At 48.0% G+C, this 11,372-nt stretch overlaps 2 protein-coding genes across 6 annotated transcripts; one reads left to right on the plus strand and one right to left on the minus strand.

Annotated features, from left to right (window-relative positions):
* The first annotated feature begins 1,373 nt into the window (after window positions 1-1,373).
* Window positions 1,374-8,212, plus strand: TMCO6 (transmembrane and coiled-coil domains 6). 3 transcript variants are annotated; one of them, XM_006156220.3, is made up of 12 exons: window positions 1,374-1,549; window positions 1,682-1,794; window positions 4,703-4,818; window positions 4,919-5,102; window positions 5,335-5,439; window positions 5,602-5,687; window positions 5,906-6,022; window positions 6,230-6,341; window positions 6,446-6,632; window positions 6,764-6,858; window positions 7,207-7,374; window positions 7,632-8,212. In XM_006156220.3, exons 1-12 carry the CDS (start codon window positions 1,465-1,467, stop codon window positions 7,743-7,745), a joined length of 1,482 nt encoding a protein of 493 aa, XP_006156282.1. In that variant the 5' UTR covers window positions 1,374-1,464; the 3' UTR covers window positions 7,746-8,212. The 3 variants fall into 3 exon arrangements, with proteins under 3 accessions (XP_006156282.1, XP_027630636.1, XP_014446282.1); XM_027774835.1 differs by having other exon boundaries at window positions 6,764-6,846; XM_014590796.2 differs by having other exon boundaries at window positions 1,445-1,545.
* A 64-nt stretch (window positions 8,213-8,276) lies between these two features.
* NDUFA2 (NADH:ubiquinone oxidoreductase subunit A2) lies at window positions 8,277-11,335 on the minus strand. 3 transcript variants are annotated; one of them, XM_006156219.3, is made up of 3 exons: window positions 11,182-11,335; window positions 10,955-11,061; window positions 8,277-8,481 (listed from the first exon to the last, which is right to left on the minus strand). In XM_006156219.3, the coding sequence occupies exons 1-3, from the start codon at window positions 11,283-11,285 to the stop codon at window positions 8,390-8,392; spliced, it is 303 nt and encodes a 100-aa protein (XP_006156281.1). In that variant the 5' UTR covers window positions 11,286-11,335; the 3' UTR covers window positions 8,277-8,389. The 3 variants fall into 3 exon arrangements, with proteins under 3 accessions (XP_006156281.1, XP_014446283.1, XP_027630637.1); XM_014590797.2 differs by having other exon boundaries at window positions 10,955-11,103; window positions 11,182-11,326; XM_027774836.1 differs by having other exon boundaries at window positions 10,955-11,090; window positions 11,182-11,312.
* Between the last annotated feature and the right edge of the window lie 37 nt (window positions 11,336-11,372).

Here is an 11,372-nt window from a genome sequence, read left to right on the forward strand (position 1 = left end):
CTAGCCATTTTTTCTTCTTCTGTTTTAGTCTGATATAGGGCATGTGTGCTCACTGGAGAGAGAGAGAGAGGGAAAATGAGAATCCCAACCCCTCCCCTGGCAGGGAAGGTTGGCCACACTGTAATCCCTTTTCCTCTATTTCCCTTTGGGGATTTTGGGCATGGAGACACATACATGTGTCTGGTGTGTTTTTCAAACTGCCAGTCTGGGACTCAGCTGCGCTATCTGCCATGTGGGATCCAGCTGTCTTAGCCACCATGTCACTGGCTGGTCTGTGTCTTAGCAATTTTCAAACATGTATTATATTGTTATTAACTACAGTCACCATGTTGTACAATAGATTTCTTTTTTCTTTGAGTTATTTAATTTTTAAAAAATTTTCCATAGGACCCGTGTGTTCCCCAGAGAGAAAGAGACAGGGACAGAGAGAGAGAAAGAGAGAGAGAGAGAGAGAGAGAGAGAGAGAGAGAGGAAAAGTGAGAAAGCATGCCATCAGGGCTGAGATTCAAACCATGGTCGACTATGTGGGAATTCAGCACCCCAACCGCTATACCACCTGCTGGCCACTCAACTATTTCTTGAACTTATTTCTCCTGCCTGATAGGTTTTGCAGATTTGACCATTACCTCCTAAAGTTCCCCATCCCTCCATCTCTGGTCAAATCCCTCTACCTCCACTTATGTAAATTTAATTTTTTTTTTTAAGATTTTTTTTTCTGGAGAGGTTTTTTGCTATAGGGCGTGTGCCAGAAAGACACAGAGAGACAGAGAGACAGCGAGAAATCACCCCCAGGGGAGATGGCTACACCGCAATCCCTCCTCCTCCATTTTCCTCTCGGATCTTGGGCACGCACGCACACATATACGCCCGGCGTGAGTTTAAGCCACCAGGTCTAGAACTCGAACCACGGTCGACGACATGGGAGTCCAGCGACACAGTCATTATGCCAACTGCTGGTCCCCTAGAAACTGCTGGTCCCCTAGAATTTTTAAAATTTAACTTTATTTATTTATTTTAATATGACTAGAGAGAGAAAGCGAGAAAGCAAACCATGTGGAACTGGGACTCGAACTGTGTTCGAACTTGTGGGAATCCAGCGCCTTTAACCACCCTGCCATCTGCTGGTTCCCAATTCTACTTTTTTAGATGTCGATAAATTACTTTCCTTCCTAGAACTGAGAAGGAAACAAACTAGAGTCCAGCTGGCTGCTTGGCGTTAGCTTCACGCTGTGGCTTGGACTGGCTGGGCTCTTAACCATTGCCCTACGTATCCACCCTCCACTCCGCCGGTTACCTCGTTCCACCCCCGTCACTTCGCCCCGCCCCCTTAGTGCGCCCTGCCCGCCCCCTCTTATTTCCCTCCCTCCGGTCCCGCCCTCCGCTGAGGCTGAGCTGTTGGTGCCAAGGCTTCGTCCCCAGGATTCGCAAACGCTGAGCTCCTCGCGAGCTTCCTGGAGCTCCACCATGTGGAGGCGACGGCAGGGCTTCCTCAGGCCAGTGGTCTGCGGGGTGGAGGAGCTACGGTGCCGCCGGCGGGAGCGGGAGGCAGGTGCGGGAGGACTAGGGATTGCGGGAAGATGGAGGTCTGGCGTTCGGAGCTAGGTTGAGAAGACGCCCGGCTCAGAGTCGCGCGGTCTGAGTCCTGGCTCCTCCTACACTCAACTGGCTGTTCTGTCCCCAGCACTGAGGAAAGCGCGGAGGGAGCAGCAGCTGGTCAGCAAGAGGCTACTCAGAGAAGATGGCCCGGAGGAAACTGGAGGGGAACGTGTGGCCGCGGTCCTCGGGGAAGCAGAGGTGAGGGCGTAGGACCGGGTGCGCGCTGCTGTCGTGCCTGCTTGGGCCAAATTCCCACGAGTACCCAAGTCGCCCCAAACCTGGACGTGATGCACACTACACTTCTATCCATACAGTGGGTCAAGCCAGTAACAAGGAGTAACCCTCTCTAACTTTGTCTCAGTCCCATCATCAAGTCCTAGTCATTTTTACTTACTGAAGAACTCTAGAGTCTTTACATAAAATGCCTCACCTTTGCAGCTGTCTCCGCCGTCTCTTCTTTGGAAAATACAGCAACCTCCTGAAAGGTCACCCCACATCTGTGCTTGTCGCCCCTCAGGAAGTCTTTTAACAACACACAGAGACCAAAATCCTTCCTGTAACCTATAAACCTCAGTATGATCTAACCTCTGCCCACCTCCAACCCTATCAGCTTACTCATCCCACCACTGTCACCTCTCCAATTCTGGGAACAATATACCAGGTTCTTTCCTGTCTCGAAGTCTTTGCATTAGCTGCATTTAAAGTGGGTCCTTTTCACTATTCTGTCTCTACAGCCCATTTCTGTTTTACAGAATATTACTTATGTATCTAATTGTTTATAATTCTCTCTTCAACTAGACTAAACCCACAGGAACCCAAGCCCTATCTATTTTATTTATTTATTTATTTATTTAAAAGAATGATTTTAGTTAACTATGTATTTAAATGTGACCATAGAGGGGGAGAGAGAGAAAGTGAGAAAGTAAGCCGCAAGATCTGGGACAAGAACCTCGCCCCCCAGGGATGGTCACACTGCATTCCCTTCTCCTCCATTCTTCTCTCAGGATCACCGGGTCTGGGACATGAACCGCAGTCAACTACGTGGGAGTCCAACAACATAGCCATTATGCTAACTGCTCGTCCCCCCCCACACTTTTTTTTTTTTTAGAATTATTTATTATCATTATTTTCCAATTTTGACCAGAGACAGACAGAGAAGAGAAAGTGAGCAAGCCGCCAGGTTTGCTGAACCTCGGTCAGCCATGTGGGAGTCCAGTGCCCTCAACCACCATGCCACCTGCCAGCCCTCCCTATCTTATTTGTCTTTGAAAATCCAGATGCCTACACACACACTTTTTTTTTTTTTAGAATTATTTATTATCATTATTTTCCAATTTTGACCAGAGACAGACAGAGAAGAGAAAGTGAGCAAGCCGCCAGGTTTGCTGAACCTCGGTCAGCCATGTGGGAGTCCAGTGCCCTCAACCACCATGCCACCTGCCAGCCCTCCCTATCTTATTTGTCTTTGAAAATCCAGATGCCTACACAGTGTTTGTCATACGTAGTAGAAGACGCTAGGTATTTATAGAGTGAACGACAGGATTTATTCATTCAGCAAGCATCCAGTTAGCAAGCTCCGGTGTTTCAATTACCTGTGATTACCCATAGTTTATAAAGCACTTGCACTTAGGTTATACTTACTTTACTGTTTTTCTTTATAAGCTCACCTTTTTTCTTTTCTTTTCTTTTTCTTTTTTTTTTTTTTTGAGAGGTTTTTGCTACAGGGCTCGTGTGCTTGCCAGAAAGACAGAGAGAGACAGAGACAGAAAGCGAGAAATCACCCCCCTGGGGGGATGGCCACGCCACACTCCCTTTTCCTCCAGTCTCCTCTTGGGATCTTGGGTATGCATGCACATGGCGGTCTACTGAGGTTTAAGCCACCGGATCTGGGACTTGAACCGCGGTCTACTACATCGGAGTCCAACGACATAGCCATTATGCCAACTGCCAGTCCCTCTTTTTAACATTTGCTAACAGGTGTGCACACTTGCTGGAGAGAGATAGAAATGGAAAGTTAGAAGGCATACTCCATGGGGGAGGTCTTCTTGCAATTCCTTCTCCATTTTTCCTTTCTGGAGTTTGGGCAGGCATTCACATGTGCCCAGTGTGTTTTTCAAGCTCTTTGGTCCAGGACTTGAACCATGCAGTTGGCCACATTGGAACCAGCCATCTTAACTACCAGGCCACCAGTTGGCCCACTTATTCTTTTTCTTAAGTTATTTATTCTATCAGAGAGAGAGACAAGGGTACAGGAACCCCCTTACAGGGTCTCATCCCATGATTCACCCTCAGTCTCAGCTGGCTGGGATTATAGGCATGCATGCTTGGTCCTGGTATGCTCAGGGAGGTCCTCTGATGCAAACTCAGGAACTTTCCCATGTGGGTCCAGTTGTGTCACCACTGTGCCACTCCTTGGCCCCTTAACTGACTTTTTTATACTTTGTATGTGTGTGTTTACTTCATGTCAGACACTGTGCTGGGCAGTGAGGTACACAAGATGAAAGATAAAAAGAGTCCCTTTTCTGAAGTGCTCACTGCCCAGTGAAGGAGACATAGGTCATAATAGAAGGAAACATGATGCACAAGGGAAACTCCAGTCTGCCATAGAAGCCAAAAGAGCTAATTTCCTGGAGGCAATGATCAGCAGACATCTAAAGAGTGGGAATCTGGATATGGTACCCCAGGCAGAAGGGACAGCTTGTGCAGAAGCTTGGAAGCATTAGGAAAGAACTCATGTGGTGCTAGGTGTGGTTGGAGGGTAGATTGCTTGGGGAAAATGCCTTGGGTAGGTTTTGCCAGGCAGTGAGTCTTATATGTTATCCTTGAAATAACCTTGTAAAAAGGCTGGGTGGATTCATGTTTTTTAGGTTAGGAAACTTACATTCAGGTTCCATGTAGAATTAAGTGGTAGGACTGGTATTAGGACCCAGTTTCATTCTCTCCTTTGTTCGCTCCACTGTAAGATTGGTGTTACTATATTAGCTGTATCAGTGTGAATGACAAATCCTGGGGATAGTATGATATTGGAGAGCTCACAGGTAAAATGAGCAAAGCAGGATTCAGAACTTGCTTCTAGCAACTCTGGTTTCCTCCGCCTTGGCTCCAGGTGCATCAGTTCCTGCGGCTTGCTCAGAGAGGGACAGAGGAAAAGGAGCGAGAGCAGGCTCTTGTCAGTCTTCGCCGAGGCTTGCAGCACCCTGAGACGCAGCAAACCTTCATCCGGTCAGTGTGGGTGGTGTGAGTGAGTGGATTTGAGGAATGGACGGGAGAGTGGAGGGGATGGGTCACAGGCTGAACCAGGCTCTGGTGCTCATTCATGTAGGCTGGAGGGCAGCATGCGAACCCTGGTCGGGCTCCTGACTAGCAACCAGGCCCTGCTGCAGCTTGAAGCGGCTCGGTGTCTGCATGAGCTCTCTCATTCTGAGCAGTCAACGGTCGCTGAGGCCTGCCTGCCAGCCACTTCCTACCTCCTCACCTACCTCTCCGGTCACAGCTCGGACTTCATAGTAAGCCCTGCTCCTTCCCACCTTGCTTTGGCTTAAAGTTGTGCTTTGGGGGGTCCTTCTGACTGGTAGGGGCAAGAAGAAAAGCTGTTTTCCTGGTACCCACAGCCATGTATATACCCATCATCTCCCCACCCTCTTGTGATTCTCAAGGATAGGCCTGCTCCATCCTCCCAACTGACCTGGGCCTGGCATGAGACAGGCCAAGCCCAGTGCTTTTGTTGTCTGTTCTCAGGAACTGTGTCTGTATACACTGGGTAACCTGATCGTGGAGAGTGAGGCTGTGCGAAGGCAGCTCCTGCCACAGGGCATTGTTCCAGCCTTGGCTGCCTGCATCCAGGTGAGTGCCTCCTTTAAGACCTCTTCTCAGTCGTCTCCACATCCCCCACCTGCTTTGGTTAGGTAGCTCCAACCTAGGCCCTGTGCCAAGGGGGGCTGGAAGTTTTAGGCGATCTTATGACTCACCTTCTAGAGTCAGACTGCCTACCCTATCTACTTCTAGTCTCCCCATGTGGCTGTGCTGGAAGCTCTTGGATATGCCTTGTCTCAGCTTCTGCAGGCTAAGGAAGCTCCAGAGAAGATCATTCCGTGAGTATCATCCCCACATGTGCAACCAGAGGTGGCCTGCTTGGTGGTATAGCTCCTGGATGCTTTATGGAGTCTGATTTTCAGAGCTGTTGCACATTTTAACTACATGTCTGGCTAGGAGGGGTTTGGAGTTTGTACACTACCCACCTGCTGTCAGGGTTTGGAAAGACCCCTGGCATCTTTACGGTTCCTACTCATAGCCCTGCTTCTGCTTGCAGCTCCATCCTGGGCTCCAGTCTCCTTCAACACATACTGCAATTGTTGCAACCTGGTCCAAAGCTGAACCCTGGAGTTGCTGTGGAGTTTGCCTGGTGTCTTCACTATATCATCTGCAGGTGACATAGGCCAATTGGGAAAGTGCTACAGACCTTCCCTAGCATTGAGACTCAGGTCTTTGAACTTGAGTTTCTGGAATTGCTGTAATGAGTTCCATCCCTCTGTGGTCCTCTCTCCTTAGAGCCCAGGAGACCCACAGACGTAGGCTGTTTCTCAACTTACAGGTGGGATTGACTGGATAGTGACTAATGCTTCCTGTTGTCCAGCCAGGTCAACAATTCCCTGATCATCAGCCATGGGGCTCTGTCCACTCTGGGGCTGTTGCTATTGGACTTGGCAGGGGCTGTCCAGAAAATTGAGGATGCAGGACTGGAGCTGGTAGGTGAAGAGGACAGGTCAAAGTTTTGATGTTCTTGATACTTTGTCCTTCCTCTGTGCAGGTAACCCCTTCTTTACACCATCCTCCCAATTTGTCTTCACAGCTGGCATGCCCTGTGCTTCGGTGTCTAAGCAACCTGCTAACAGAAGCAGCAGTGGAGGACATGGGAGGCCAGCTACAGCTCAGGGATGAGCGTGTTGTGGCAGCATTATTTATCCTTCTGCAGTTCTTCCTCCAGAAGCAGCCTAGCCTGCTTCCTGAGGGCCTCTGGCTTCTCAACAACCTCACTGGTATGCACTAAAATCTACCCAGGTCTGGAGCTTTAGGTACTGGGAATATTTCCTTATGGCCTAGCCTGAGATGGGTAGGATTGGGGGTTGGGACTGCTTATGGTACTTCACCTTGACATTTTCCCTTCCAGCAAATAGTCCTAGCTTCTGTACCTCCTTACTCTCCCTGGATCTGATTGAGCCTCTCTTGCAGCTGTTACCAGTATCAAATATGGTGAGCCTAATGGTATGTATTGGGGTCACTTCAGTATAAGATCTGGTGGTCAGTGTAAACAGGGAAAGTAATCCTGGGCCCTCAGTACTCTTAGATGAACAGGCAACTGGTGTGGTGTAGCTTCAAGGTCAGACCACTCTACAGATATGAGTCCCTAAAGTGTAGATTATTCAGTATTTTCCTTGGGCAAATCAACTGATCGCGTTAAGCTTCAGTATAATTTGTAATGCGGGATAGTAATCCTACATGCATACCAAAAAGCTTGGCACCATGTTCAAGTATGTGGTCAGTATTCTATATATTATAGGAAACATGATCTTTGGCTTTCATCTTTTAGACTGTATACATGTCTTTTTGCAGGTGCTCACAGTTTTGTGCAATGTTGCAGAAAAGGGTTCTGCTTACTGCCAGCGGCTGTGGCCAGGACCCCTGCTCCCCTCCTTGCTGAAAATGCTGGCCTGTTCTGACACTGAAGTAGTAGCCCAGAGTTTGGAGCTGCTGCAGCTACTGTTCCTTTATCAGCCAGAGGTAACAGGTTTCTGGCTTTGGACCCCAATCCCTCCCGCTATGAAGCTTCCAGTCTCACCATGGCCCCCCTTCCCTTCCAGTCCTAACTACAGTTGCTTTTCTAGGCCTTGCTAGCCTATATAGACTCCGAGTCAGTATCTCCCTTCATCTTGTTGGGAACACACCCTCTTCAAATAAGTGGGCTAAGCCAGTGAGGCTGTAGGAACCGTCTTAGAGTACAGGGATCTAGATGGTGAATGTTTTTTTCCTGATCCCAGGCTGCTCAGGCTTTTCTGCAGCAGTCAGGGCTACAGGCCCTGGAAAGACATCAGGAAGAGGCCCAGCTCCAGGATCGTGCACATGCTCTCCGGCAGACAGCTCTTCACGGATGACCTTCATGGCACCTCAGTCCTTCACTGCCACCCCCCATTCAGCTTCTTTGTCCACTTTCTCTTAAGAGAGTGAGGGCCAGCGGTGTGGCCTGATGGTTAAGGTAGCCAGATACCACCTGGCTGAGTACATGTTGCGAGTCCCAGACTTGGTGGCTAGAGGAACAAACTGGGCATGTTTCCTTAAAATCCTGAAAGGAGGGAGAGATGGAGAAGGAACTGCAGCTGCAGAATGAGCATTCTCTACAGGGGGATTGCTCCCTCCTCTGTGTGTTTCTCTGGTGAGTGCACGCACATTTAGAGAGAGAGAGAGAGAGAGAGGAGCCTTTGGAAATTTAAGACCAAAATGAGGTCTCATGGTCTCTGCTCCCCCTTAGGTCAAGACATTTTGACCCCAGTTCCTGTTGTTATTGTTTCAGCAGATGGTGGCTTTTGATGAAACAGAATAAAACTTTTATTTTTATATTCAACTACATGCCTCACTGGTTGTAAAATAAGGTATAGAAAAACAAAATGAGAACAAGAACACCCAGAGACAGTGTTTTACAGCAGATTTTATAAGGAACAGGAGAACATAATTTTCTACACTGTACTTAGTTTAGCAGAGCCCAGGTTCTGGGGTTGTGCTCTAATCCTCAATTTAGGCTTCAGGCTTTGCCACTTAGCACATTCTCCAGTGCTCTTGTTACCTGATCAGCACTGAGGTTGTTCAAAGTGATGTTCTTCTCTTGGCCAAATGCTGAGGAGAGAGGGAGAGAGGTGACTTAGAGTTGACTTTGTACTGTGAAGGCAACCAAAGTATAGTAAAAGGTCTTTATTTTACAGTCTTGTTAGGATGGGAAGGATAGTAAAGAGATATGACCAAAGAAGACAAGGTATACCTAGAACTAATCCAGTGTTTATCAAACACATGTAGGAGTTCAAGTACAACTAGTTTATGCTGATTTTTGAGTTGCCACAATGAGAAGGAAAGTATTTCAGGAAGGCTTTTAGAGGCATTTATTACTAATTACTATGAGTGGAGTATTTATTACATGGGGTTAGCCTTGGCTGAGTGTCCATTCTCTGGGATCCATGGTGCACTTATAAGATTGAGCACAGTACACTGAAGTTCTGCCGGTCTTCCTTTATAGTCTACTGACTAGGAAGAACCTTTTTCTCTCTAAACAATCATTAGTGCATAGGACGCTGTTGTACAAATGTCAGCTGGAACCAGTCTGCCTTAGCTGTGACTTTTTTTTTCCCTTTGGAGAAGTTTTTGCTATAGGGTGCGTGCACTCGCCAGAAAGAGAGAGAGAGAGAGAGAGAGAGAGACAGAAAGTGAAAAATCACCCCCAGGGGGGATGGCCACGCCACAATCCCTTCTCCTCCATTCTCCTCTCAGGATCTTGGGCACGCAGGCACTCAGGATCTTGGGCACGCAAGCCACCGGGCCCAGGACTCAAACTGTGGTCAACTACATGGCAGTCCAGCGACATAGCCATTAGGCAAACTGCTGGTCCCTTAGCTGTTACTCTTAATTCCACCTCCAGACATTCCAAGGGCACAGTGTAGTTAAAGGCATGATTAAAATCCCACTATTAGCCAGTGGCAGTGGCTAAGGCAACTGGATCCCATATGGCTGAGTGCATGTTTCAAGTCCTGGACCTGGCAGTTTGAAAAACATACCCAGTGTGTGTGCATTTATGTCCAAAATCCCCAGAGCAGAATAGAAGAGGGGATAGTGGTGAGTCCCCCACCCACAGAGTGGGGTGATAGTGATGTGATTTTTTATTTTCCTTTTCTCTCTGGAGAGCATGCATGCCCTACAGTGATTTAAAAAACAAAACTTCACTATTCACTGTTAGGCAACATAAATGTTCAGAATGCAATAAATTGGAATAGGGTAATACGGTAAAAATGGGCTAGAGGCAGTTCTATATAGCTTGTTAGAAAATGCCTTTTTGGGGACCAGCAGTTGGCATAATGGCTATGTCGCTGGACTCCCACGTAGTCGACCGCGGTTCGTGTCCCGGACCCTGGACTCGTGCCATCAAGCCTGGGGTGATAGTGATGTGATTTTTTATTTTCCTTTTCTCTCTGGAGAGCATGCATGCCCTACAGTGATTTAAAAAACAAAACTTCACTATTCACTGTTAGGCAACATAAATGTTCAGAATGCAATAAATTGGAATAGGGTAATACGGTAAAAATGGGCTAGAGGCAGTTCTATATAGCTGGTTAGAAAATGCCTTTTTGGGGACCAGCAGTTGGCATAATGGCTATGTCGCTGGGCTCCCATGTAGTTGACCACGGTTCGAGTCCTGGACCCTGGACTCGTGCCAGGCGCACGAGCGCGCGCCCCAAGATCCCGAGAGGAGAATGGAGGAGAAGGGATTGCAGTGTGGCCATCCTCCCCCAGGGGGTGATTTCTTGCTTTCTGTCTCTGGTGAGCGCACGTGCCCTATAGCAAAAATCTCTCCAAAAAATAAAGAAAGAAAAAAAGAATGCCTTTTTGAAGGAATAATATATGAATTCACATCCCCATGGCAGTCTGGGGAAGGTACATTCTAGGAAAGGGGAAAAATATAAAGTTCAACCTTCTTCTAGCAGCATAACTTTAACTATATTGCATGAAGTTTTGATTTATAATCTCAATAGTGAGAATAAAGAATTCACTCCCAGGGGCTGGCAAGTGGTGTGGTGGTTAAGGCAGCCCACATGGCTCACTGTGGTTCAAGTCCTGGACCTGGCAGCTTGCTTTCTCACTTTCCTTCTCTCTCTCTCTCTCTGGTCACCTTCAAAAAAATTAAAACGAAATAATTAAAATAAAATAATTTTTTAAAAAAGAATTCACTCCTAATATGATTAATGAAGATTAAATGAGATTTAGGCAGGAAAGAACACAGGGCCTAACATTTAGTCCTCAACATTAATGAGATTCTCATACATTACTAGGGCTGGCACTGGGAGGACCTAACTCAGATATTGACTAGTATCTCTTTCCTATCCAAAGCCCAAAGTTAACTATAAAAAATGACAATTCTTGGTCCCTACACAACATTAGGAGAGCCTCCGTAAAGATGCTGTCCGAGATACAAAGCAGGATATGAACTTACGAATATAAATGTGTTCAAGGTCAACAAGGTTTGCGTGACTTTCTTTGGTAGGCCCCTACCCTCGAACTCTTGTTCTCCCACCAACGTTCCATACTCCCAGCGTCCCGCGCTCACCGTAGCGAGCCCAGAGTTTGGGCTGCACATCTGAGCATTCGCGGATTAGGATAGGCAGGTCGGGGTTCGCCTTCTTCAGCTCTACATAGCGTTTCTCGATGAAGTCCCTGCGGGGCCGGAAAGAGCGCCGCGCATGCTGTGGGCGCCGGCTATCCCAATCACCCGGGAGGTCGAGGTCGTGACCCCGGCATCCCAAAGCCCGCCTGCCTCCCCACACCGCGTCTCACCTCACGCCCTGGCTGCCTGGCGAGCGCTGGCATAAGTGGATGCGAATCTCACGCAAGCCGAGCTTTGCAGCCGCGACCCCACGACTTGCCGCAGCCGCCGCCATCTTTGCTAGTAAAGCAGTCCCCTATCCCAGGCCTTCTGGCCTAATTCTTCAGGCGGACCAATAGCAATCTATCCTCGTCGGTCGTAT

Source organism: Tupaia chinensis, unplaced genomic scaffold (assembly GCF_000334495.1).
Source record: "Tupaia chinensis unplaced genomic scaffold, TupChi_1.0 Scaffold000484_1, whole genome shotgun sequence".
NCBI classification, from domain to species: domain Eukaryota; kingdom Metazoa; phylum Chordata; class Mammalia; order Scandentia; family Tupaiidae; genus Tupaia; species Tupaia belangeri.

What these genes read in the sequence shown, in the direction of transcription:
- TMCO6 (XM_006156220.3), top strand. Translation starts at nt 1,465, where the DNA reads ATGTGGAGGCGACGGCAGGGCTTCCTCAGGCCAGTGGTCTGCGGGGTG. An exon ending in CCTTGGCTGCCTGCATCCAG is followed by an intron (nt 5,440 to 5,601) that starts GTGAGTGCCTCC and finishes ATCTACTTCTAG; the next exon opens with TCTCCCCATGTGGCTGTGCT. An exon ending in AGGATGCAGGACTGGAGCTG is followed by an intron (nt 6,342 to 6,445) that starts GTAGGTGAAGAG and finishes TTGTCTTCACAG; the next exon opens with CTGGCATGCCCTGTGCTTCG.
- NDUFA2 (XM_014590797.2), bottom strand. Translation starts at nt 11,285, where the DNA reads ATGGCGGCGGCTGCGGCAAGTCGTGGGGTCGCGGCTGCAAAGCTCGGC. An exon ending in CCAGGCAGCCAGGGCGTGAG is followed by an intron (nt 11,104 to 11,181) that starts GTGAGACGCGGT and finishes TGATTGGGATAG; the next exon opens with CCGGCGCCCACAGCATGCGC. An exon ending in CAAACTCTGGGCTCGCTACG is followed by an intron (nt 8,482 to 10,954) that starts GTGAGCGCGGGA and finishes CTCTCTCCTCAG; the next exon opens with CATTTGGCCAAGAGAAGAAC.